We start from the raw sequence: 27,865 nt of genomic DNA on the forward strand, positions 1-27,865 counted from the left end.
AGAAATATTAATTAGCCCCATGTGAACCAAAGAAATAATAATAATAAAATAGATAGAAGTAGAATAGAAAATAGAATATAATAGAAAGAAATAGAAAGTAGAAATAGAAAATATTATATAAAAGAAAGAAATATATTATATTAATAGAAGTGAAGGGTAATGTTGTCAAAGACACAATAATTTGGTAGTATTGAGGACTCACACTTATGTAGAATGAGAAGTAGAAATAGAAAATATTATATAAAAGAAAGAAATATATTAATAGAAGTAGAAATATTAATTAGCCCCATGTGAACCAAAAAAATAATAATAATAAAATAGATAGAAGTAGAATAGAAAATAGAATATAATAGAAAGAAATAGAAAGTAGAAATAGAAAATATTATATAAAAGAAAGAAATATATTATATTAATAGAAGTGAAGGGTAATGTTGTCAAAGACACAATAATTTGGTAGTATTGAGGACTCACACTTATATAGAAAGAAATAGAAAGTAGAAACAGAAAATATTATATAAAAGAAAGAAATATATTATATTAATAGAAGTGAAGGGTAATGTTGTCAAAGACACAATAATTTGGTAGTATTGAGGACTCACACTTATATAGAATGACACTTATATAGAAAGTAGAAATAGAAAATATTATATAAAAGAAAGAAATATTAATAGGAAGAAAAAGAAAGAAATATTAATAGAAGTGAAGGGTAATGTTGTCAAAGACACAATAATTTGGTAGTATTGAAGACTCATACTTATTAAATAGGAAGAAAGAAATATTAATAGGAAGAAAAAGAAAGAAATATTAATAGAAGTGAAGGGTAATGTTGTCAAAGACACAATACTTTGGTAGTATTGAAGACTCACACTTATTAAATAGGAAAGAAAGAAATATTAATAGGAAGAAAAAGAAAGAAATATTAATAGAAGTGAAGGGTAATGTTGTCAAAGACACAATAATTTGGTAGTATTGAAGACTCACACTTATTAAATAGGAAAAAAAAGTAGAAATAGAAAATATTATATAAAAGAAAGAAATATTAATAGAAGTGAAGGATAATGTTGTCAAAGACACAATAATTTGGTAGTATTGAAGACTCACAATTATTAAATAGGAGAAGAAAGAAATATTAATAGGAAGAAAAAGAAAGAAATATTAATAGAAGTGAAGGGTAATGTTGTCAAAGACACAATAATTTGGTAGTATTGAAGACTCACACTTATTAAATAGGAGAAAAAGTAGAAATAGAAAATATTATATAAAAGAAAGAAATATTAATAGGAAGAAAAAGAAAGAAATATTAATAGAAGTGAAGGATAATGTTGTCAAAGACACAATAATTTGGTAGTATTGAAGACTCACAATTATTAAATAGGATAATAGGATAGTGAAGGGTAATGTTGTCAAAGACACAATAATTTGGTAGTATTGAAGACTCACACTTATTAAATAGGATAATATAGTAATATCAAAATTATATTATATTATATTTTTTCTTATGAAAATCCTTTGGTACCACAGAAAAATGAATTGTTAAATTTTGACATGGTAATATTTTTACGTATTTTAAGTTTTTAACTTAGTTGTCTCGTGCTATATCTTTTTATTATTCATGTGTTTCTAATTTTATTTACACTTGTTTTATTAGTAAAAAAATGTACATACATCACATATTATAACTTCTCTACGTTATTAGGGCGGCCTCAAAATCAGATATATCGTACTTTATTCAAAAAATAACTCATGACACCTCAAAAAATTCAATTATTAAAATTTGATACGATAATATTTTTTATATCTTAATTTTCTAATTGATTTAGTAGTCTAGTGTTGTATCTTTTCGTATACTAAAAATTTTCATATTATGATTATTCTATGCTATTAATATATAAAAATCATACTATATTGTAGTACTTTACTTTAACAATCCTATGTTACCTAAAAAGAAATTCAATTGCATTAAATTGTGATATGGTAATATTTTTTTACATTTCTTAAGTTTTTAACTAACTTAGTTGTCTCGAGCTATATTTCTACATTATTCATGTGTTTCTAATTTTATTTACACGCATATATATCACGTATTAGAAACCCTCTGATTATGACATTTCTACGTTAATTATTAGGGCATCAAAATTAAAGATATTATACTTTATCCAAAGAATAATCTATCACACATCAAAAAAATAATTGTAAAATTTGATACGACATTTATTTTCATATTTTATTTTAAAAAAATTAATTTAGTAGTTTTGTGTTATATCTTTTCATAATTTTTGTGTTTTTAGTTATAGTTAAGACTGCTTTGTTAGTAAAACACGTGCAAACATCGTATATTAGAAACTCCTAGACTATGATCCTTCTACATTATTAGAATATTATTGAAATTAGATAATATCGTAATTTATTCAAAGACCAATCCTATCTCACCTCAAAACATTCAATTGTTAAAGTTCGATACAACAATATTTTTCATATCCTAGTCTTTTAACTAACTTAGTTATCTTGTGCTATATATTTTCATTATTTTTTACGTTTCTAGATATAGTTCCACCTATTTTGTTTATAAATATGCACAAAGAACGTTGAATGAATATTTATTGAACACCTATTAATGAAATTTCACTTTTCAAATAAACTTATTTACTAGGTCATAATACGTAAGATCATGAAACAAATTCTTACTCACTATTGATTAGTAGTAATTCATGCCCTCCTTTTAAAGTAAAGAAAAAATAAAGACAAGTAAATTTATATCCCCAATCTACTCGTGTTATAAAAAAATACTCTAATAATAACTTAAAAGAAGATACTCAAGAACACTTTTTCAAACTTCAACCAGATATGCTAGAGTTGGGATAATTCAACTTGAATTTACCGATGATTTTTTGTTATTTAGGAAAAGCTAAATTTGTCCGCCAATTAAATAGATATTTTTAATTTTTTTTAAATGCATCTGAGCATGCAAGTGTGTATAGGATGACTTTGGCTGAATGTGTATACAATACATGACAAGAGAGGAATCACAAAAAATTTCAGCATACTTTAATAGACCCAACTAAAGTTGTATATACTCCTTCTTAGTAATAAAATTATTTATCAAAAAAATATATCGTATATTATAAACTTTCATATTACGATATATCTACGTTATTAGAGTATAAAAATTAGATAATATCATACTTTATTCAAAGAATAATCTTATATCACCTCACAAAATTTAATTATTAAGGTTTGATACAATGATATTTTTTATATCTTAAGTTTTTAACTAGTTTAGTTATCTCGTGCTGTATCTTTTTATTTATGAGTTTTTAATTATATCTATACTTACTTTGTTAGTAAAACACACTCATTTATCGTATATTAAAAACTCTCATATTATGATCCTTTTACACTATTAAAATATCAAATTAAATTATATTGTACTTTATTCAAATTATGATTATGCATTACTCCAAAAAAATTCCCTTATGAAAATATTATACGATAATATTTTTCATATCTTAAGTTCGTAACGAACTTATATGTTTTATGCTATATCTTTTCATTATTCACGTGTTTCTAATTATGTTTATGCCTACTTATTTATAAAACATGCACAACAACAAAATATCAATATAATTTCAAAATATAAACAACAACAATAATATGTATCAGTGTAATTTCACAAAGTAACCACATAGTAGAAACTCTCGTATTATAATTCTTTTTCATTACAATGTCATAAAATTATACTACATCCGTCCCCTTTTAATTGTCACAGTTTCCTTTTTTAGAGTCAAATGATAATAACTTTAATTTGACTAACATTCTACGATGTATTTTTTCATGATATTGATATGCAAAAAATTGGAATTTATAGTACTTTTAGTATAACTTTTGAATATCTAAATTTTTGCTTGAAGTATCGAATTAATGTAATCTAATTCAACTTTGAAAATTAGTCAAATTGATTTTCGAAAAGCGTAACATTTAAAAGTGGACCGATGAAGTATTATGTTGTATGGCGTTCTTATTCAAAGAAAAAAGAAATTCCTATTTGGTCAAAACAAATTTCCAACATTTTAAATAATTTTTTTTTTTGGTAAATTTTTTAATAAATAGGTAATTGTTATAGTAAGTGATCATATGATATAAATTTTACACAACTTAAGTAAGTAATTCTTAAAATTACCAATAATAGAACACACTATCGTCATCTTAAGAGTCAAAACCCGCCTCTCACCCCCACGCTTTCCTCAAATCCGAGACCCTTCTCTCTCTCTTTCTCTCACTAAAACATTTTTTTTTTTAACTCAATCTGTTCCTATCTCTCTCTCTCTATATCTATACATCAAACCTATACATACACCAAAAAATACTGCTACATCTATATACGATTCGTTCGATAAAATTCTTATTCAATCCCTAAATCTTACAAAGCTTTTATCTTTAGACTTGAAATCTGAATCTTTTGCTTCGCAATCGTCGAATTTTGTTATCCCTCTTTTTTTTTTTGAGTTGGGGGACCAAAACCCTAGCTTTCACTTTCAGTTTCAAAAACCCCTCTTTTTTTAAAACTTCAGTAATCTTGAGAATCAGAAGTGATTGACTGTGGTAGATTCCGCGGTTTCTGGCGTTTCTTGATTTATTCAGGTGATCTATTTTGCTTAATCAAACAACTGCTTAAATTTTCAATTTTTTTGGGGACTGTTATGTTGGGTTTTGTTTGTTACAATTTGGGTATGGTTAATTGAGTTAATCTTTTGAAATTATGGAAATTTGTGCATTTTAGTAGTTACTTATCTGTTTAACTAATGCTACTGAAGTTACTTGGAGGGGTGGGCATTGATTTCCTCCCCTGAAATAGTTAGTTAACTTTTTTGCTCTTTTAGGTTTAAGAGTAATTATTTTTATTGGGCTTCTGATTACTGTAATACCTGTGGTCATTTGTATGACTTGTATGTGTGTATGTGTATATGTGCTATTTAGAGAATCTTTTATTAAGTTGCCTTTAAAGATGTGGAGTATTATTTAGAGTTGGAATGAAATGGGCACAAATAGAGTGGCATAGATATAAAGGATTCATATAGTCAAACGCGATTACTTTGGATTGACGCGTAGTTGATTGATTAGTTGAGATTACTGTAATGTTCTGTTATTTATTGACTATCATTTGGCATTGAGAGAAATGTACCAGTTTGGGAAGAGGATCTCGTTAGTGCTTTAGAATCTGTAGGATTTTTTGCTTTACTCAAACCCTTGACGTCGATATAATGGATTCATATAATCAATCGCGGCTAGTTTGGGGTTGAGGTCTAGTTGATTGATTAATTGAGATTACTGTAATAGTGGGTAACTATGTTGGATGTTCTGTTATTTATTCACTATCGTTGGCATTGTGAGAAATGTTTGACCAGTTTGGGAAGAGAATCTCGTTTGTGATTTAGTAGGTGTTTTGCCATGAAAACCAAATATTATTCACTTTATTTTGGAATTTTTAAAGTTGGAGCTGGAGTTGTGTCTGGTCATATCTTTTGCGAAGAATTTGAATGTGCTTTTTTAAAATATGATTTAGACCCCCAATTTCTTAAATTTAGCAAAATCACCCTACTTGACTAATTTATATGAAATATACAATCAAAACTGCTCTAAAAAAGTATTATCTCACAATAGATACTGTGTGCAAATAAAGCGTGAGTAATGAAAGCAAAGGGAGAAAAAATACATATATGCATGTTTAGTCCAAGACTAATAATTATAAGCATGAGTAATAAGTATTTGAACAAAGACCTTGAATAAAATCACGATGAAGTTAAATATCAATTGTTTAGTGTCGCCTCTATAGAAGAGGCTCATTGGCAAGGATTAGTATGCCTTAGAAACTTATTGACGACACTGAATATCCCATATCCGAGCTACTACATAATATTACAAATGTTTGTTCACTTTATTTGGAATTTTTGAAGTTGGAGTTGTGTTTGGTTATAGGTTTTGCAAATAATACTTATTTGGTAAAATAAATAAGCGGGTCATTTTTATGAAAAATAAAAATTTAGGGTGAAATTTGAAAAAGGAAAATATAGTGAAAGTGAAAACAGGGTTTTGGGTGTTTTTTTAATTCCCAAGTACAACTTCAAGTTGTATTTAGATTTTTATGACCAAACACTGCTTTTCAAATAAAGTGAAAATTTTTCCGTAAAAAAGTGCATAATTCTCTTGGGCAAACGGGTCCTAGAATCTGTAGTTTTATTTAGCTTTACTTAAAAGTCGTTATAAATGAATCATATAATCAATCATGACTAGTTTCGGATTGAGGCCTAGTTGATTGATTAATGAGATTACTGGAAATTGGAATAGTGGGTAATTAGTTTGGACGTTCTGTTACTTGTTCACTATTGTTTGACATTGTGAGAAATGCCTGACCAGTTTGGGAAGAGGATCTCATTAGTGATCTGGGATCTGTAGTTTTTTTGTTTTGCTTTACTTAAAATCCTTGATGTCGATATAAAGGATTCATATAGTCAATTTCAACTAGTTTGGGATTGAGGCCTAATTGATTGATTAATTGAGATTACTTTAATAGTGGGTAATTATTTTGGGTGTTCTGTTATTTATTCACTATTGGTTGGCATTGCCAGATATATTTTGACCTGTTTGGTAAGAGGATCTCATTAGTGATTTAGAATCCGTAGGTGTTTTACTTTACTCAAAACCCTTGACGTCGACTGCCGGTGGATCTAGTTCCTTCTCTTACTTTTCCGGACTATCAATGATGGCTAATCAGGCCATTCTGTATCTTTTGACTGCAAAATGTGCAATGTGGTGTAGTTGGATTAGTTACTATCTTTGGATTGTTGAGAAATGGTGGAAACGTAAGATTCACTCAGTTTACATTAGTTGTGGGATTTCTATGTTAGTAAATTTCTTGGATTTCTATGTGCAATGTATGTGCATAGTTATGATAAATCTAGGAATTAAAATCAACCATCTTCTGCCCAAGTACCTTTGTAAGGTGTAAGATTTATATAAATAGAAGTAAATGTCCGTTACTTCTGCTAATATACCTTTATAGGTAGCAACTGCAGAGAACATTTAAATTTCAAATTTACGTTGGAATAGGAATTGAATACTCTTTTGCTTTTGATTTGTTATTTTTATTCATGATCTGCAGCAAAGACAAACACCGCCCTTCAAAGGCAATTTTTTGAAGATCAGATCAATTGTATCGAGGGATTGGGATCAGGCTGTTCAAAGTGTTGATACTTGATAGGAGACTGCTAATAATGTAATACTGGTATATATATATTCAGACACAGACACACACAGAGACTCCAATATATGCATACTTGTATATGTGTACTTACACACATACACATCGTTATCAAATATATATTTTGCACACACAAACACACATACACATAGTTATATGTTTTTACACAATTGTTCATTTCTACAATGAATATTGCCTTATTTGAAATCTAGCTCTAGTTGTTATTGTTATTACTATTACTATATATTTATTACATAATTTTGTAATTACAGTTGTAACAGTTCCTGCAGTTCGACTTGAATACATTCTACTGCTGTCCGATGCTGGAGGCAGCATGCAGGTGATAGTTTGCAGAGATGCAAAGGTATCATGGTGGCAGCTGCACTAGTGCAGTTAATAACAGCACTATTGGGGGGCCTTCAGCCAGGGATTCATCTCGGGTGGATTCAGCCTCCCTTCCGCCTAATTTCTCCAGGTAATATCTCAAGTGTTGAAATTCTTCAGGAGCAATTGTATTGTCATGCTTTTAATAGCATTCCAGAAGCTTGTCAGTTTCAACAATCTGGACATGTCAGCCTTACTTGTAAAAAAATATGATTGTGTCAGCATCTGACATACTGATCATTGTGAGTTTCACCTTATATTTGTTTATGAATTGATTAAGGCAGGATGAACTGCAGGTAAAGTCAAATAATACATGATCTTGAATTTGGTCACTTCATTTTTGTCTATGAATTCATCAAGTTGGTCATAACTATAGATGAACTCAATGGTAAAAGGGAACATTTAGTGGGGAATTCAAAATCATGAAGCGCAGATAAAATATTTGTTGTTCATCTTTCCCCATGTACTGGTACAAGCACAACTGCACAATACATTGCAAATATGAAAAAAATATGTTTTTTGAGGAAGGAAAGAAGAAATTTAGTCTCAATCTATATAACCTGAGTTTTTCTTTCAAATTTTAGGTTTTATGGATTCCATGCATCTGTAGTTCCCTTTTTCTTCCTTAATTTTCGTTGAGATGGAATTTTGCACAAATGAAGAATAACCTCTGATCCCTTATTTCTTTTTGGTGGTACCCATGAGGTTCCTTTATGTGTATAATGATTAGGTGCACATCTTTTTTGTAGGCTTTTTGACTTTTGGTATACTTCTTATAAACAAGAGTTCCATTCCCACACTTTTAATAAAATTATTACTTTATAAAAAGGAGAGACTAAGATTGCTTGATCTGTTCTTGCAGACGACCATTACAACTGACCCCGTTTAAATTGAAGTGTGAGAAGGAACATCTGAATTCCAGGTAACTTGGCGAATATAAATCGTGAAAACTGTGTACTTTTTGGTTTAGATGGTATCATTTTGCTAATTATTGAGTTCCTTTTCAGACTTGGACCACCTGATTTTCTTCCTCAGACTCCTAATTGCCCTGAGGAGACATTGAACAAAGAATATGTCCAATCCGGTTACCGGGAGACTGTTGAAGGTCTTGAGGTATTCCTTCTGTGCTGTTCATTTTTTTTTACTTGCATGAATATTACTTTTTCTGCTTGTTTCTGAATGCTCATCTTTGTTTAAGCTAACTGCTCTAAAACAACATTAAGGTGCTTCACCATGACAATTTACAAGTTATCCTCTTTTCCTTCTTCATGTTCCCCAAATAAATACATATCTGCATTATGGAGAATTTAATTAGTTAACACTTAGGTTTTTCATGGCCCGCTAGTAAAAGAATACATGAAGTGATTCCATCATGTATTTTTTGGTGTATTTGGAAGGAAAGGAATCTCAGATGTTATGGTATCTCAACTCCAATTAGCAGTTTGAAATCCTTTTGCCTTATTAGTCTCTTTCAATGGAGCAACTTATCCCCTGTAAATGATATATTACCCCTCTTAAATTTCATTAGCTCCCTCAATATGGCTTAGCGACCATCCTTTTGCTTGTGGTTAACTCCCTGATTAAATAGGTGTTTTTGTTCTCAGGAGTTAAACCATATTTTTGTGTATGTAATTTGTATCTTCTTGATGCCTTTCTAATACAACATCTTACTTCATCAAAAAAAAGAACACATGAAGTGTTGCACTGTCTAATGAATTTGTTACAGCGGGACTACGATGAGGGCGTAGCCTTATGCACTAGGGAACATGAAATATGTGGTATTATTCACCCTAAATTTGTGTAGTACTGTTCAAATGAATCCACTGTTTAACCAGATAACCATGATGAAAAAGAGTTCCTTGCCTATTCGCAATCAAGCGTTATGACTTTATGTTGACTGATTAATGCTTGATCTAGTTCCCTGTTTGGAATACTATCGGCAGACCTAACTGTTCTGTGGAGGAGAGTTTTTGGTGTGGTGCTTTAGTTCCCGGCTCCTATCCAAGTCTGTGTAGAAAGGATTCCGAATTTTGTACAGTTACAAATGCTCTTTAATAGCTTCATCAATAAAAGAATGCTCTTAAATATATCCTAGAAACATGATCTGTTTTTTCTTATGGAATAGAAGAACTATAAGCATCTATTGTGCAGAGTTGGTGATTATAAATCCAGGAATTTTTTCATTCCTCTATTTTTCTATCAACTAGAAAACCCGCACTTTTTTTCCTCGCCAGTATCCTCTTCTGTTTTCTTTATTTTCTCTTTGTTCTTTTCTTTTCCTGCATTTTTCTGTTTCTTTATCTTTATAAAAAAAACATTCGTCTCGGTTATCAAAAAAAAAAACATTCTTCTGTGTTTTTATTTCTCCTCTTCCTCTTATTTTGTGGCCTTATAGATCTTCTTCTTCCTAGGCTCTTGCGGAATGGTTGGTTGGCAGACTAATTATGTAATTGATTTTTTGATTGTCATGTTACCAGGAAGTCAAGGAGATATCATTAACTCAGCTTCCAGCTTTTACGAAGCCTGTTATCTTCAAGTGCAAGGAGGTAAACTTTTGAGAATATATATTTGGACTGTGCATTGCCTTTTATGTGCAATTTAGTGACTGTTTAGTGTATATATGCCTTATTTTGCTTTGTTTCCCCTAATTCCGAAACACAACAATAGACTTGCCACTATAGTCTAGAAATTTGAAAAGTGTGTATTATGCCATTCTGTTATTTTCCGGTGAAGAAGTGTGAAAGGTTGGTTGTGATGAAAAGATGAGGTAGAGGCAGGTCTAAGAAGCATTGGAAGAAATGATTAGACAAGACAAGACATGGCGGATCTCCAACTTATTGAGAACATGACCTTAGATAGGAAGTTATGGAGGGCGCAGATTAGAATGGTAGGTTAGTAGGTAGTTGAGTGTTGTCGTGTTGTCCAGTGAGATAGGTTTCTCCTTGCATACCAATAGTATTAGCACTATTCTAGTAATTTTTGGTCCCTTGATTTCTGCTACTACATGTTTATTTTGCTTCGGTTATCGTTTTATGTTGTTGTGGTTACTGTTCTTTTTCTCTGTATGCTTTAGAATGCTTCTCCTATTATTTGTGATGTCTTCATTACTTATGTTACTCCTTTTTGAATTCACTTTGATATGCATTACTTGAGCCGATGGTCTTTTGGAAACAACCTCTCTACCTCCATGAGGTAGGGGTAAGGTCTGCGTGCACTCTACCCTCCCTAGACCCTACTTGTGGGATTACATTGGGTATGTTGTTGTTGTTCATAGGTCTGCCATTTTAAAATTACTGCCTGACTCCTCAAAAAAAATAAACAAAAAAAAATTACTGACTAGCTGTCTCTCTGTCTCTCTGCAGGCAATTAGAAAATGTCACAGGGCTATCAATGAATCTCGAGCTCAGAAGCGAAAGGTAATATGCTTTTTCTTGATGGTATTTATTTTGCCTTGGAGCTTATACCACCAGCCATCAATGAATATATATGGCAATCTTTTACTATGGATCAGGGCTTTTGCTTGAATTCTCTTGATTACGAAGAATTAACATTTGTCCTTTCCATGTAGTCTAACATGTATTTTTCAAAACGTATGAAGCTAACCTGGTGATCACATGAATTTGTTCTGATTGCAGGCAGGTCAGGTTTATGGAGTTCCTCTTGAGGGCTTACAGTTGACAAAATCTGGTATCTTTCCTGATCAAAGATCATGCGGAGAAGAGTTCAGGAAGAAGTGGATTGAGGTTAGCCTTCCATCTTGTCAGGAATCCATGGAATGACTTTTTGATGAAATATGACATCTGAATGTTCTTATTGCTTGCTAATGATTGAATCGGAAAAGAAAAAAACAGTGCGTGTTGAGCATGATACAGAAATGTATGTAGTGTATGTGATGAGGTTTTTCACTATAGCAAAACAGTAAACATTTCCTCTCCATTTGTGTGCTTATGGTGATCCTGTCATAGATGAACAATAGGAGGTGAGTTCAAGCTCTTGACGAGGTGCTGACTAACTATCATGTGTCGTGGTTGATAGTTGGCAAAGAGCTAGGGCCCATTTGGTTTGGATTACGAAGTTCATCTGAACTTTATAAACAGAAGAATTTGGATTATTTAACTAATCTGCACGGGATGATTTGTCGAACAAGGATAAAAACAAATATGCCTCAAATCACAATCAAGTTTGGGTTGGTTGAATGAATCTTCACTGTCCAAGTTGTTCTAGGGGTAGAAAATGGATGTGTTTCACTAAAATAACAGATGTCTTTTAGCTAAAGGTGGATTTTTCCTATACTATCCATGCTCTGTCATGGTTGTAAAGCTGATTTACTGAAGCATCTTTATTAATTCAGGGGTAGTATCAAGCCAAACCTGTGAATGTTTCAGATTTTGTAATCAGAAAGGGAGGGGGACAAGTAACTATCTTATCATACATGTCACATTTGTTCTCCTGTGTGTGTTGATTTCATTGGAGAGTACTGCATTCTTCCCTCTGAGTTACAGCATCTTCACTTGGAATAATTTATCAATCATTTTGCTCTTTAGTTTTTGGTGTAGACAGTCTCACTCTGTAGTAACTGTTGAAATTCTAGATGTATTAGACTCCCTCTAGAAGACTAGAATAGCTCCAGTTTCTTAAGAGTTTCTTGATGTAAATATGGTGCAAGTACAACCAATGTACTGATTGATCTTAATCATATATAGAAATACACAAAGTTACCAATTTCATTTTTGTTTTATCAATCACACCTCAGTCCCAAGCCAGTTTAAGTGTGAAATATGAATATATGTGACCATTCAGCTTTATTTGAGTCATTCATTCCCATATGAAACAATTTATCCTTTTAAGACAAACTAGGGGTTCTCTTAGAGTTGAGATTCTCTGAAGTGAAACCATAGAGTATGGACGGGATCAATTTAAAGTTTATTTCTGATTCATGAAGGTTTATCTCTTGGGGAATTGTGGTGTAGCCTCCTTTATTCCTCGGAGTATAGAGAGAAGTAAGGACTAGAATCGTGGTTGGTCTTGTTCTGATTTAAGCTAGTTCTTAGTTGGGTGGAGTACATAGATGAATGAATTTGGTTCTCTGGTCTATCTTATTTCCTTATTTTTCTTTCCTTCAACTTCTTTTTCCGTAGGAATAGAGTTTCTGGTGAAGTTTCTGGGCTTAGAATTCTGAACGATTTCTAGACCTTTTCTTGCTAGAGTAGATTGTCACAAGCTATATACTTAACATCTAATCGTATGCAGTTGGCGTTCCCCCGCTACTCGATTAAGTTTCCTTTTTCTGAAGACTTGAAAAGGACATGCTTTCAGCTTTCAGCAGCCAGATGAAAATACTTGAATTCAAGTCTCCATTTTGTCATTTTTATCATTTCTTTGTGTATTGAATGCAATATTTTTGATGTGATGACTTACATTACTTTCTTCCCGTCCTTGGAGTTTAGCCAATGTGGATGCAACAACACTTATCCTTGGCCAAGAAAGAACAAAGTATGTGAGAGATTGAGTACAAGTTCATTCATTACCAGTCAAGTTAATAATGTATCACTTATGTTTTCTTGATCTTAATTTGCTCGAATCCTAGGTAAGTGCACCAACCAAAGTTACTAGGAAATATTGCCGACTTCATTGACTTGGATTGGGCTCTTAGTTTAGGAATTCTATTGCTGTTATTAACTTAAGATATTCACTTCATCTACAGTGACTTGTGCAGCCCTTCTTTAAGGTTTAGTTTGTTGGAAAGTGTGTATATTGTTGATGTGGAAGATCAGTTGTTACTTCTCTTTCAGTTGTTTTGTTTGAAGTTACTTGTTAATTCTTATGATGTAATATTTGATGCGCTATTTGAACAAACAAATTTTTGGTAAATTTAACTGGAATTGACTATGAAAATTTGCACTTATACCCAGGGTTTGTCCCAACAGCATAAAAGGCTAAAGTCTTTGGCTGATCATGTTCCCCACGGTTATAGGAGAAAGTCACTTTTTGAAGTCCTTGTAAGAAATAACGTGCCATTACTAAGAGCAACATGGTTTGTCAAAGTAACTTATCTCAATCAGGTAATGATTTTTTTTGGCTGATACTGGATTTAAAATAATTTGAATACTTGTACCATTAGAAGGATCAAATTGTACTTTATTCTTGCAGGTTCGCCCTGGCTCTTCCAGTATATCATCTGGCGTGCCAGACAAAACACATATTTCCCGCTCTGAGCAATGGACAAAAGATGTTATTGATTACTTGCAATATTTGTTGGATGAATTTATTTCAAGAAACAGTGTCCATTCTGCTTTACAAATCAGAGATCGGTCGCAACAAATGGTGTATGCAGGATCAATTCCACTCAAGAGTGATCCATCCTTGGGGAGCATTGACTGTGAAGAGCCTTCGCTGCATTTTAAATGGTGGTATGTTGTGCGCATTTTACAATGGCATCACAGAGAAGGGTTGCTTATCCCATCACTCGTTATTGATTGGGTGCTCAACCAACTGCAGGTATTGTCTGCTTAAACATTTGTTTTAATTTCAATGAAAATGTTAAATGGCTGGCCAATTATTATTATTATTATTATTATTTTTTGCTGAGATTGTGATGTCTTCTATCTTGTGCTTTTCAGGAAAAAGAATTACTTGGGGTTCTGCAGTTGTTATTACCTGTAATTTATGGTTTCATAGACACTGTTGTATTATCTCAGTCTTGTGTTCGCACTCTGGTGGGAATTGCTATTCGTTTCATCCAAGAACCTTCTCCTGGTGGATCTGACCTTGTTGACAACTCTCGTAGGGCTTATACTATGGCTGCTCTTGTTGAGATGCTTCGATATCTGATGCTGGCTGTGCCTGATACTTTTGTCGCTTTGGATTGTTTTCCTATGCCACCATGTGTGATGACCAATGTGGTGACTGATGGGAGTCTCTACTCAAAGGTAACTGAGGATACTAGAAAGGTTAAAAATGGCCCTTTTGAAGTTGCTTATTTTCTTAGAGATAAAGGGCCGGAGGTTCGGTCTGATTCTTATTCGATCAGTCGTGCTGTATCTTCAATTCAGAAGCGAGCACAACATCTTGCAACAGCTGCAAGACCTGGCCATCCTGGGCAAAGTGTTGTCAAAGCTTTACACGCGTTGGATAAAGCCCTTGCGCATGGGGATTTGAGAGAGGCATATAAGTTTCTTTTTGAGAATGTTCGTGAGAGTTCTATTGATGATTGTTGGTTTGCAGAAGTTAGTTCCTGTTTGCGTTCCTCGCTTAAGTATATCCGGGGTGTTACTTTGTCATCTATTTGTTCCGTTTTCTTCATCTGTGAGTGGGCAACTTGTGATTTCAGGGATTTCCGTTTTGCACCACCACGTGGAATGAAGTTCACTGGGAGGAAGGATTTTTCTGCTATATATGTTGCTGTAAGGCTTTTGAAACTGAAAATGAGAGAGTCAGGAATTTCATCAAGGCCCAGGGACCTCAAAATTGTTAAGAATAACCATCTTCGAAAAGATCCTGGCCAGCTGACTAACTATGCTGGTAGGACTCTTGCTAGTGGTGCTTCTGAATCTCTCTGTAATTCAAGGCGTGCCCGTGAAAAATGTAGTGATTTCCTAGGTATGTTTGATAGCCCAAGCCCTTTGCATGATACCATTGTGTGCTGGATAGATCAGCATGAAGTGCAAAATACAGAAGGTTTCAAGCGTATTCAACTACTGATTATCGAACTTATCCGAGCTGGAATTTTTTACCCACAAGCATATGTGAGGCAGCTGATTGTTAGTGGAATAATGGATGGGGATGGACCTCTTTCCGATCCTGTGAAACAAAAAAGACACTGTAAAATCTTGAAGCACCTACCTGGTCCTTATGTTCATGATGCTTTAGAAGAAGCTCGAATTGCTGATACCCCTGTCCTTTCAGAGGTAGTTAATGTCTACTGCAATGAACGTAAGCTAGTCCTTCATGGGATGATTGATAGCTACAACAGCGCTTGTGGCAGTTCTTACCATAAGCGTAAGCCTCGTCCTAACTCTGGTGAGAATTTATCTGCTCCCTCCATTGATCAGTTGAGCTCTTCTGAGTCTGGGCCCTTTATGTCGTCCAAAAATGTTGGCAGAGATGTTGAGCTTGAAGAGTTGAAAAGGTCAATTACAGCATTGCTGCAATTTCCAAGCTCTTCATCAACAGATACTGGAGTTGAGGATTCTCAGGTAAGTTTGAGGAAGGCTATTGTTTATGGTAGCAACGGGATGGATAGCAGTGAAGGAACACCTGGGTGTGAAGAATGCAGAAGGGCAAAGAAACAAAAATTAAGCGAAGAGAAAAGCTCTTACAGTCAGATCTATCCACAAAATCCATTAGATGATGAAGAAACTTGGTGGATGCGAAAAGGCCAGAAGTCCATCGAGTCTTTTAGAGCAGAGCCACCTCCTAAACCAGCCAAGACAGCTTCAAGGGGTCGGCAAAAAATTGTCCGTAAAACTCAGAGTCTTGCGCACTTGGCTGCAGCCAGGATTGAAGGTAGTCAGGGAGCATCCACAAGCCATGTTTGTGATAGTAAGGTTAGCTGCCCACATCATAGGCCTGGCATTGAAGGCAGTGTTCCCAAGTCAGGAGATGGTATCAGAATGCCTAATGGAGATGTTGTTTCTATTGGGAAAATTTTGAAGCGGCTACGTTTTGTAGATAAAAGGACCATGACTCTGTGGTTGATAGGTATTGTGAAGGAGCTAGTGGAAGAGTCCGAGAAGACTGTGACTAAGGTTGGCCAATATGGTCGACCATTCTCTGCTGCTGATGAACGGGGTAGTGCGCGCTGGAAGATTGGTGAAGATGAATTATCAGCGGTGTTATATCTGATTGATGCTTGTGATGAATTAGTTTTGGCAGCCAGGTTCCTTTTGTGGTTGTTACCTAAGGTTCTTGGCAGCTGCAGTGCTACAGTTCATGGTAGTCGAAACATTCTAACAATTCCTAAGAACACAGAAAACAATGTCTGTGAAGTAGGCGAAGGATATCTGCTCTCATCTATGCGGAGGTGAGCTCTCTATTTTTGTCATTTAGGATAGTGACATTAGCTCTTTCTCTGCAATTGTTTTGTTATCAGGTTTTGAATGTTTTGCCATTCAGTTCTCGTTGATTGGTTATTAACATGTGTATTGTAGCTCTGGCTGCATCTTGGGAAAGAGGTAGATTTTCTCGATGTGAAGGGTCAATTAGAAAAAGATGTCCGCAATAAATTACTTCTCTTATTTTCATGTGTATAATGCTTTCAAATTCTTTTGAAAGTTCCTTTAGTATTGATAGATCAATTTGGATGGTGGAGTCCAGTTTGTGCAGATAAAACTTGTTACCTATAAGCCGGAACTTCTGTACTTAAATAAATAAATAGCCTTTTTAGTCTGCTTTAGTAGCTACTTTCTGAATGGAGTCAGATTTAGGTAGATATCACAAGATATTTGCTTCTCTTTCTGTTTTCTGGTTGAATTATTCTATGGTTTTTTCTGTTTAGCAACGGGTTAGACTGCATCCTTAGGTTATTGGCTTGAAATTATTGGGCCATTTCTTGGAGCTGTCACTAGATTTTTTGATTCTCTATTGCTATCTGGTTTTGAATTATTCTGTGGTGTCTTCTGTTTAGTCAAGTGTCAAACTACTCTCTTGGGATGCAGAGTTGAACCATTGGACCATCTCTATCCTTACCCCCTGTTATGTCTTTGGTTCAGGTATGAAGGCATCATTGTTGCTGCAGACCTTATTCCTGAAACATTGTCAGTGGTAATGCATCGTGCTCAAACTATTCTGACGTCAAATGGAAGAGTTTCAGGTTCACCAGCTGTAATCTATGCGCGGTACCTCTTGAAGAAGTATGGTAGTGTTGGGAGTGTTACTGAATGGGAAAAGAATGTCAAGTCAACCTTTGACAAGAGACTTGCTTCTGAAGTTGAATCTGGAAGACTGGTGGATGGAGAGTTTGGATTTCCACTTGGTGTCCCAGTGGGAGTGCAGGATCCAGATGATTACTTCCGGCAGAAGATAACTGGTGTTCGGGTATCTAGGGTTGGTTTGAGCATGAGGGACATTGTGCAAAAAAAGGTTGATGAAGCTGTCAATTATTTCTATGGCAAAGACAGAAAGCTTTTTGGGCCCAACTCAGGAAAAATGCCTGGATTCCAAAAATGGGAAGATGTGTATCAGATCGGTCAGCAGATTGTAATGGGATTAATGGATTGCATGAGGCAGACAGGTGGTGCTGCTCAGGAAGGAGACCCAACATTGGTTTCCTCTGCCATATCTGCAATTGTTATCAATGTTGGGCAAGTCATAGCGAAGATTCCTGATCTGACTGCCAGTAATAATCACCCGAGTTCATCCACTTCTGCTTCGTTGCAGTTTGCACGTTGCATCTTACGCATTCATTTGATATGTCTTTGTATACTTAAGGAAGCTCTTGGAGAGCGTCAAAGCCGCGTCTTTGAAGTTGCTCTTGCTACAGAAACATCCTCTGCCCTTGCACAACTTTCTGCTCCTGGAAAAGCTCCTCGGTCTCAGTTTCAGTTGTCTCCGGAATCGAATGATAGCAATCTGTCAAGTGATATTCTCAACAATTCAAGTAGGGTAGTCATTGGGCGGGCTGCGAAAATATCTGCAGCTGTGTCTGCACTTGTTATTGGGGCAATTCTTCAGGGAGTTTCTAGCCTGGAGAGGATGGTCTCCCTCTTCAGATTAAAGGATGGGTTAGACGTTGTCCATTTTGTGAGGAGTATGAGGTCCAATTCAAATGGGAATGCACGTTCAGTTGGAATACTAAAAGCAGATAGTTTGGCTGAAGTTTCCGTCCACTGGTTTAGGGTGCTTGTGGGGAACTGTAGGACAGTTTCGGATGGATTTATTGTAGACCTTCTGGGTGAAGCTTCTATTCTGCCCCTCTTTAGAATGCAGCAGATGCTACCTTTAAACTTGGTCTTCCCTCCTGCATATTCAATGTTTGCATTTGTGCTATGGAGGCCATTGATTCTCAATGCAAGTTCTGGGACACGTGATGAGGTTCAGCACTTGCATCACTCTTTAATGTTGGCTTTTGGTGATGTTATAAAGCACTTGCCCTTTCGCGAAGTATGTTTGAGAGATACACATAGCCTTTATGACCTCATAGCTGCCGATACTGTTGATTCTGATTTTGCTTCCCTGTTAGAAGCAAGTGGTGTTGACTTGCGCTCGAAGAGTTCTTCCTTTGTGCCACTCCGTGCACGACTTTTCCTGAATGCCCTTATTGATTGTAGAATACCACCGACAATTGCTAAATTGAATGACGGAAATCAGGTGGCATTGCAAGGAGAGTCAAAGCTCCATTGTGCTGAAAATGAGACAAAGCTTCTTGATAAGCTAGTATACATTTTGGATACCTTGCAGCCTGCTAAGTTTCATTGGCAATGGGTTGAGCTTAGGCTCCTCTTGAACGAGCAAGCTGTAATGGAGAAGCTGGAGGCCCATGATCTCTCTTTAGTTGAAGCTTTAAGATCCCTCTCACCAAACACTGATAAAGCATCAGTCTCAGAGAACGAGAGCAACATTATTGAAATGATCCTTACCAGGTTGCTTGTTAGACCTGATGCTGCTCCGCTTTTTTCTGAAGTTGTACATCTTTTGGGGAGGTCACTCGAGGATTCTATGCTATTACAGGCTAAATGGTTTTTAGGAGGCAATGATGTTCTTTTAGGAAGGAAATCTGTTCGTCAACGGCTCAATAATATTGCTGTAAGTAGAGGTCTTTCAACTAGAGCTCAATATTGGAAGCCGTGGGGGTGGTGTACTACCAACTCTGATCCCACAACAAGCAAGAGGGAAAAGTTCAAATCTGAAGTTTCCTCCATAGAAGAAGGAGAAGTGGTGGATGAAGGTACTACCTTGAAGCGGCCTATGAAGGGGTCTGGTCGTACTGTTGATGTTGAAAAGCTCCATGTCACTGAGAGAGCCCTTGTTGATCTAATTCTCCCTTGTCTGGATCAAGCTTCAGATGATTCACGAAGCACATTTGCTAGTGATATGATCAAACAGATGAACCACATTGAGCAACAGATCAATGCAGTTACTCGTGAAGCAAGCAAGCCTGCTGGAACAGTTGCTTCTGGAATTGAAAGTCCAACAACTAAAAGCAGCCGCAAGGGAACGAGAGGTAGCAGTCCTGGGTTAGCCAGACGAGCCACCGGCCCAGCAGAAACAGTACCACCTTCACCTGCAGCATTGCGAGCATCGTTGTCATTGCGCTTGCAGTTCATCCTGAGACTATTTTCTATAATATATGCAGATAGGTAAGAATATGCTGTGGACTGAGTTCTCACCATTGCTTAAACATACCACTAATATCTGTAAATATAGCCGTGTCAGACTGTCCTCTGGTTTTCTTCATGGAAGCCCATACTACATAGTTCTTGTATATGCCACGAGTCACGACTGAGAAATCAATATAGTGATTAGCTGATATGTGGTCGTAGTTTTATGCGATTAAATTAAGTTTCTATGTTTAGGTTGCAGCTAACCTACTGTATTGATAAGAGAGTTATTGTGGTGAGTTAAATATGCAACACACATTATTGCTTGCCATTAATTGCTGATTTTAGGGAATATACCCATTGTGGTATGCAAGTTATATCTTCTAAAGTAGCAGGAGGTTTGTCTATATATAACGTTAATCGTGATATTTGACTGTGTCAGGGAGCCATCAGGGCGTAATATGAGACATGTGCTTGCCACAGTTATATTACGTATCCTTGGAAGTAGGGTTGTGCACGAAGATGCTAGCCACTCCTTTAATCAAGCTTGTAGTTCTAAGAGAGAAGTGGATTCACTTGTGGAGGCTTCTGCTACTGCTTCTGTGGTTGTGTCCTTAGAAAGTCTCTTTGATCGTTTATTACTGTTATTGCATGGTTTGCTGAGTTGCCACCAACCACGCTGGCTCAAGTGGAAATCAAGCTCTAAGGCACCCAGTGAATCTAGCAAGGACTACTCTGCGTTTGAACGTGAGGGTGCCGAGAGTCTGCAGGTATGATTTTTGTGACCTTTAATATGCAGAGTCTGGTAGAATTAATTAGTGCATCTGTATCTTGAGTTAGTAACCTCATGATGAAGTATTTTAAATGGAAAACGACGAATTTCCAGGTCCAACTTCATTTTGTTGTGTAAAAGCATGTAAATGATATATTGTCTTTCCTCTCCATATTAAGCAGCCATTACATATTTGTTAAATACAACACCGTAGTATAAATACTAGTAAAATGAGACTTCATGTGTAAATCAGTGGTCCTTTTATCTATGAGGTTACTCTTTGGCACGCTTTGCAAAGGACCTTGGATGCAGCCACCACCAGCGTATACTTAAAATAGAATATATATAGATAGGTAATGGCAAGAGAATATTTAATCATGCAAATGTCTTTAAGATTGCTTAGCAATGGAATAGGATTCTAAAGTCGCAGTGTAGGTGAAATAATTTGGATAAAAGTTTACTCGTCAAAGAATAAAAGAAAAGACTGGGCAAGAGATCAGTTGTTTTTGGAAGAAAGTCATTTAGATGAAGCTGACTCACTTCGCTTCTTTTGTTTAGGTGCGCTACTGTAATACAATCCTCTCTTCATGGAGGTGTCTTTTAGTGTTGTGTTTTTCTATAATGTTCTTGTAATTTAGAAGTTGCAAATGTCACGAGAACAAAATTCATTTTTATGGGTTTCTAGTTGTTGAATGTGTGACCGCATTATCTAAATGTTTAAGCTGGTAGATGGGTGTTATTTTTGAATTTATTTTTGGTCTTCAACACCCCTCTTTAAATCTTGATTCTTTTCCAGTTTCCCTTGGGCCAAGCACCTGAAATTTGCTTGTTGGCCAGTGGCCGTGAGGCTTTGAACTCATGACCTCAAATTGCTCTGGCACCATGTTATTGGAAGAATGGGAGGAGAGTTGGAGTGAATTGAGAAGCTTATTATTTCCTAAAGCTTAGCTAGGTTTTTTCTTGTAATAACGTGTTTAAGGTCTTTTTGCATTCACCGTATTTTTGTCTGTTACCCTTGATATGGTGGTACTTGAAGCAGATTTTAGTCCAGGCTTGGTGTTTGTTTCCCTAGAATGAAGTGTTCTCCAGATTTATTTGTGATTTTAGTATTCAGATGACATGAATGCAAGATATATAAAAGAATGACCTACAAACGACATACAGCCATCTCCATGAGAAGGTTGTTTATGCTCGATTATCAAGAGTCTATTTCTGTGAGATGAAATAGTTGCATTGTTCCAAGAGTAACTGAAAACACTGAGAACAACGACTTGTTTCTGAGAGATCATGATTTGTGAAATTATATTGATGAACCTCTTGTCATTACCCTGTCTTCCTGAAACCCATATTAGACAGTTCTATCTATTGGAAGCATTAGAATAGTTATAATGTTGTCATGATGCAAGTACATCTAGCAACTTTTCTTCTTACGCAAAGCACCTCTCTTATAGCTTGTATCCCAGTATCCCATGTTCCCTTTCTGTAGATTTTTGGCTGGGTTTCAATGTTTTTTTTTGCTTATATTGACTGATTCAAGTTTGATGAATTCCCTAACTAAATCCTGGATCTTTTTTAATGGAGTTTTAGAATGTATTTATTCTATAAGTTGTCCATTCTTTGGCTGGCTCTGATGTATATTTGTTGATAAATTACATGACGGTGTTTCATTATATTCTTGATTGGTGCAGAATGATTTAGATCGGATGCAGCTGCCTGAAACAGTCAGATGGCGCATCCAATGTGCCATGCCAATACTTTTCCCTTCTGCTCGGTTGTCAATATCGTGTCAGCCCCCGTCCGTATTACCAGCTGCTCTCAGTTCTCTGCTACCCAGCAACCCAGTGTCTGTATTGCTCTCTTCTAATGGTTCAAACCAAACTCAGAGGAATCCAGGTTCATTATTACGAACTGCCACAAGTGTGGCTGGGAAGGCCAAGCACGTGTCATCACAGCAAGAGAATGATCATGAGGTGGATCCATGGATTCTTTTAGAGGACGGGGCAGGGTCAAGCAACTCATCCAGTAACTCTCCCTTGGTTGGTGGGGGTGATCATGCCAATCTGAAGGCATCGAATTGGCTTAAAGGAACTGTAAGAGTGAGAAGGACAGATCTCACATATATAGGTGCAGTAGATGATGACAGCTGATATGAGTTGCACAATTTCTTTTTGAATTGGGTGAGGAGCAGAGCCGAGACAGGTCTTTCATTAACTAACCCTATGCACTTGTTTGGTGTTTGGAATCACCATGTCAGAGCGTTGCTCTGTTTGCCTTTGGCGGCATATGAAGCTGCCAGGAGGCCCATTCTTTTCTGGGGCATTGAGTTGCAGATAAAACGTGAAGCAGCTTTTCTCTAGCCTGCCCATCCAACTGCTCTAGGACCCAGCTCGACTACTAACTTGTTCGTTAAGCCCCTTCCTAGATTGCCCAAATATTGGTGCTGTTTGGTGGTTGTTGTACATATTGGAACTATTGTTTTCCTTATGTTGAGCTGATTAGAATATTCAAAGGAACGATATGTAGCTGTTTCATGATATGCAAAGTCATTTTGTATCCTCAAAATCAGAGTAAAATTTGTTGTGAACTCTCTGTATGCTCTCATTAGTTGATCTTCTTGTTCCCGCCAGACTCAACCCCCCACCCCCACCCTAAAAAAGAAAAATAAGAAAAGAAGGGTTAGATGCTGTTGATTAGCATTTGTATTTCACCATTATAGTAGACTATCGAACATATTCAGTCCCAAGTGCTTGTGTAAGTTCATTGTGGCAATGGTATTATGTTTTTGTATGCAGTCTGAAGTGTTGTTTTTGCTTGGGTTTGAGATTTCTCTATTTTGCACTTATACCATTAGTCTAGTGCACGACTAATAATATTCTCTTTGCAGATTATGCAGGGTTTTTCTATTAGTAGTTATTTCCAAAGATGAACGTGCAAGGGAAGTTGCTTTTATTATGTATGAAGTTTCGAGTTCCAAATGTTTTCTTTCTGTTGATTTTTCTAAGAATTGTTGTTTGGGGTTTCATTATTCTTTTGGTTGGCTAGGAAGGAAGGAAAGAAACATTACCAGTTAATGCAATGATACATGCCGTTCTTGTTTGGGTGGAGGTGAACATGATTAATCTTAGACAAATCATTGTGGAATTTCCTTATTTTTTAAAAAAAAAAACACTTGTTTTCATAAAGAAATATTTTTCAAAAAATTTAACCATCCGAGCATGTAAAAATCACCAAAATATGTACGTTCTTTTAGTTCTTCTCAAGTACCAAAAACTATTCCTTATTCTGTCAGCATTTGTATAAGCGGCAAATATTCTGGCAAATGCAGGTGTAACTGAACTGACCCAAAATGTCCTCATTGAAGGATCTAACAGAATAAAGAATGAAAAACTACAGAATTTGCTTCTTGGATTTAAGTTATAAATATACAAAATCATCAAGTTAAAAACAAAACATGTTTTCCAAGTTTGAGTACTACTCCCAAATTACACAATCAATTTGGTTTCACATAGTAAAATTGATCCTCCATTGTTCGAGTTCTCTACTTGGTTCTATCCTATTCAGTAATCAAAAAAGGTTTTGCTTACTGCAGTTCCTATTCTTCTTGGTTTTTCATTGTCTTATCTACAAAAAGTACATCTTCGATCCAAGCAACAACGTTGAACGCCAAACTTTCTAGTACTCTAGAATAGCTCTCCAAGATTGCCTTGCCAACATCCTGCAAGAATCAGTATCTCATTTGTTATCTATTCAAGAATGATAAAACAAGTGTAAGTCATGGACTCAAAGAAGATTTGTGTAAAACTTTACCCTATTGAAATGAATCTTGCTTGTGTCCAATGTTGTTTGTGAGAGTTCAGGATACCTTTGCTTCAAACAATACAACAAACTTTCTGCTCGTTCTGCTAAAACATTATTCTTATCAGTTCGATCATCAGTGACTAGATCTTTTACCATGATCCATGATGATTTCGCTTGAGGCAAGCATGATTTACGTCTCCATGTATACATTGAAGCTTCTACTTTGTCAGCAAGCTCTAAAGCTTCATGTTCAGAGCTTATGTTTAGACTGTCAAGGAGCTGTTCAGGGGAAAATTTCTCTGCTGAATACATGTGGCGATACATAGAGTCTCCAACACTTGCCTTTCCACTCTGTAGAAAAATTACCTCCTCATTAGTACTGCAATTTCCATGTTTGTGTATTATAATTTGAATATTATTTAATCAAACAAGTATTCGATACATGTCATGAAAGGTACCTTAGGGAGTGATGTCATGTATGATTCTGGGATTTCCATTTCAGCAAGGATGCTGCTATTGATGGCCATTGCTGCTTTGTGAATTTGGTTGGCACAATCGCGTTTGTGTCTCAAGTGCTTCCTTTCCTTCTCAGTGATGCCACCAGAAGGAACACAAACAACTGGTAACCACCACTTCTCTTCCTTACGCTGAGGCTGAGGCTGTACCTGAACAATCTTCCTAAACGATCCAGCACGTGTTGAGTTGTTTGACATGCTTCCTTTCTCAGCATACCAGAACTCTGTGGCCTCAAAACTGTCCAAGATTTCCTGTAAAGATATCAATTTTAGCTTTACCCTGGCTAATTCAGAATCAGCATTTGACTGTAAAATTTTTGGTTTTTGGAGATAATAGTTGTGGTCTTACGAGGAGCATGGTATCGAGTTTTCTCAATGCAGGAAGGTTGATGTGAATATCTGACCGCGGCCTGCTTGTCAACGCCTGAAAGTATTGACATTGTGTTAACTAACACTCTTAGATAAGCAAAAACTGAAATGAGAGTAATTCTTCTGCTAATTTTTTTTTTCACCTCAATAGTGGTTCCATCTTGTAGCATCTGTGATGTACTAACAAATTCTACAATGTAATCACATACAGATAAGAGACAATTCATTTCTCTCTTCCACATTATTTTCTTGTCAGGATGTAAAGGCTCCAATCTTTGGTGTTGACCAAACACAGATGCTGAAGAACAAAAAAACACCAATCAGTAAAACAAGAAACATAACAAAATTTCACTTGATGTATTTGAGCAACTTTTACCATAAAGATTTGTGATAGAGTTTGATATTGTCACTGCTGTTGCTACCCCTTTGCCTCCTCCTGACATGTCCTCTCCCAATAACAGCTTCGAAAATCTCTCCTTCATCAATTCAAGCTCTATCGATTTTCCAACACAAAAAGTTAGCAAATTCATATAAAACTTAAAAAAACTTTGTAACTGTCAAATGTAAAGTTACCTAAATCTACAGTGTCAGGATCATCTGCAATTGTCTTGTGCTGCCTCATTCCTAGTCTCGAAAGCACTGCACGAGTAGGAGACTTCAAACTCCGCGAGCTCAAAGGAGAACCTGTCTCAGACCAGCTATTCTCATCTGTATGCTCAGAAAAAGCTGAAGTCTCTGAGTTTGTTCTGCAATAAGCAAAAGAATTGCCACTCAACGTCGAAAGACCTGTTGTTTCAGTTGGTGATTGATCATCCACAGAAGAAGGTGATGGCTGATATCCATATCCCACATCATAACTTTCATCAGTACTTGAAATGTTATCCATTTTGATCAGTAAACTCCGCGATCAAATCTGCATTGACACAAAAGTAGTTTCAAGATTTGTAAGCACAAGTTCAAGAAAATTGATGACTGATTTCAAACTAAGAACTTTTATAAAACCACAGAATCTTCTACTGCTAAAAGCAAAAAGTAAAATAATTTATACTCTTTAGAGACAAAAGCAAAAGAAAAACAGCATTTGTCATTGTTAACTATAACTTTTTATACTAACTCTCTGAATATGCAGCAAAATTTGTAAATAAAAAAGCAATCTTCACAGATTTTTTTTGAAAGTTTGAAACTGCTCCCTCCTTAAATTTTCTTCTTTTTTTTCCAACCCCTTTTCTTCCAAAAATCAAATCTTGATTTATTTCATCAAAAAATAAAATAAAATCAAATCTTGATTTATTTTTTCTCAAGAAAAATCAAATCTTGAACACCCTTTTGCTGAAAATGGCTGATAAAGTGGTGGACTTTTCTTGAAAATGTACAATGAGGCATGCATTATATGGTTTATATAATTTTTTTAATAAATTAATTAAAATTTTATAATATGATTATATTAATTTTTAATTGCATGATAAATATATTAATGTTGTACACACGAATGAGCTGGTCCATGAGATGCTTCCTTGAACTCAAGGGATGTATTGTTATGAGGTCAAATAAAATTTAAAAATTAGATTTGGTGGAATTAAAAAATTAAAGAATTTGTCTTTACTGCAGTTATTACAATTTAATAATCAAATTCTTATTCACCAAAAAAAAGTTTTTTTTTTCTTGAAATGAAGGAATTTGAATAAGTGGGGCGGTTATTAATAAATTTTACAAAGTTTGGATTAGCTTTAAAATTAGAGATAAGCTGGCATTTAGTTGATTATTAGTTAGTTAATTAGATTCAATATTGTTAAATTGGTTCTTAATAAATTTTATAAAGTTTGGATTAGATTTAATATTAGAGATATACTGGCATTTAGTTGTTTGTTATTTAGATGTAATATTGTTATTTGGTTTTCAATGAATTTTACAAAGTTTGGATTAAATTTAAAATTAGAGATAAACTGGCATTTAGTTGTTTGTTATTTAGTTAATTAGATGTAATATTGTTATTTGATTTTTAATAAATTTTTCAAGTTTGGATTAGATTTAAAATTTGAGATGTACTGGCATTTAATTGATTAATATTTAGTTATAATTAGATGTAATATTATTGGATTATTACAATATGAGTTATTGGCGACCAATAGATAATATTTGGAATATATATAAAGATTCAATTAAAGGTAATATAAAACTTTACGGTGATATTTTTTTCCAATGTAGATTTTTTTGTCAATTTATTATCTGTTGAGAATATAAACTTGCATTTTTGAAATCTTGATAATATGTTACAAAAAAATTATTACGACGCATCTAGGGATAACTAGATTTTTTGTCACTAATTTTATATTGAAGTTGTGATTTTATTCAATGAAAGGTTAGATTATAAGCAAATTTCATTAATAAGGACAGAAAAAAAAGGGTAAAATAAACCAATAATTATGATAATAGAAAAAAGAAAATAAGAAAGTATGAATAACCAAGAAAATGCTTATTTTTAATATATATAAAATAAATAATAGGGTAGTTACTA

General features: G+C 34.9%; 3 protein-coding genes across 10 annotated transcripts in view; 2 read left to right on the top strand and 1 right to left on the bottom strand.

Moving 5' to 3' along the window:
• Window positions 1-27,865, top strand: part of LOC125845665 (60S ribosomal protein L36-2-like) — a 102,050-nt gene that overhangs the window by 28,884 nt on the left and 45,301 nt on the right. The window lies entirely within an intron of this gene.
• On the top strand, window positions 4,245-23,230 carry LOC125845578 (mediator of RNA polymerase II transcription subunit 12). 8 transcript variants are annotated; one of them, XM_049525125.1, is made up of 14 exons: window positions 4,245-4,638; window positions 7,157-7,279; window positions 7,528-7,730; window positions 8,502-8,561; window positions 8,647-8,752; window positions 10,117-10,185; window positions 11,002-11,055; window positions 11,275-11,382; window positions 13,552-13,701; window positions 13,790-14,137; window positions 14,260-16,661; window positions 17,350-19,935; window positions 20,339-20,666; window positions 22,357-23,230. In XM_049525125.1, exons 3-14 carry the CDS (start codon window positions 7,612-7,614, stop codon window positions 22,813-22,815), a joined length of 6,789 nt encoding a protein of 2,262 aa, XP_049381082.1. In that variant the 5' UTR covers window positions 4,245-4,638; window positions 7,157-7,279; window positions 7,528-7,611; the 3' UTR covers window positions 22,816-23,230. The 8 variants fall into 8 exon arrangements, with proteins under 8 accessions (XP_049381082.1, XP_049381099.1, XP_049381074.1 ...); XM_049525142.1 differs by having other exon boundaries at window positions 7,537-7,730; XM_049525117.1 differs by having other exon boundaries at window positions 7,157-7,270.
• LOC125845632 (rop guanine nucleotide exchange factor 3) lies at window positions 24,004-26,304 on the bottom strand. The gene is made up of 7 exons (XM_049525185.1): window positions 25,924-26,304; window positions 25,727-25,843; window positions 25,494-25,648; window positions 25,331-25,405; window positions 24,925-25,233; window positions 24,476-24,817; window positions 24,004-24,383 (listed from the first exon to the last, which is right to left on the bottom strand). The coding sequence occupies exons 1-7, from the start codon at window positions 26,234-26,236 to the stop codon at window positions 24,261-24,263; spliced, it is 1,434 nt and encodes a 477-aa protein (XP_049381142.1). The 5' UTR covers window positions 26,237-26,304; the 3' UTR covers window positions 24,004-24,260.

The sequence above is a fragment of the Solanum stenotomum genome, chromosome 1 (assembly GCF_019186545.1).
Source record: "Solanum stenotomum isolate F172 chromosome 1, ASM1918654v1, whole genome shotgun sequence".
In the NCBI taxonomy this organism is placed as follows: Eukaryota; Viridiplantae; Streptophyta; class Magnoliopsida; order Solanales; family Solanaceae; genus Solanum; species Solanum stenotomum.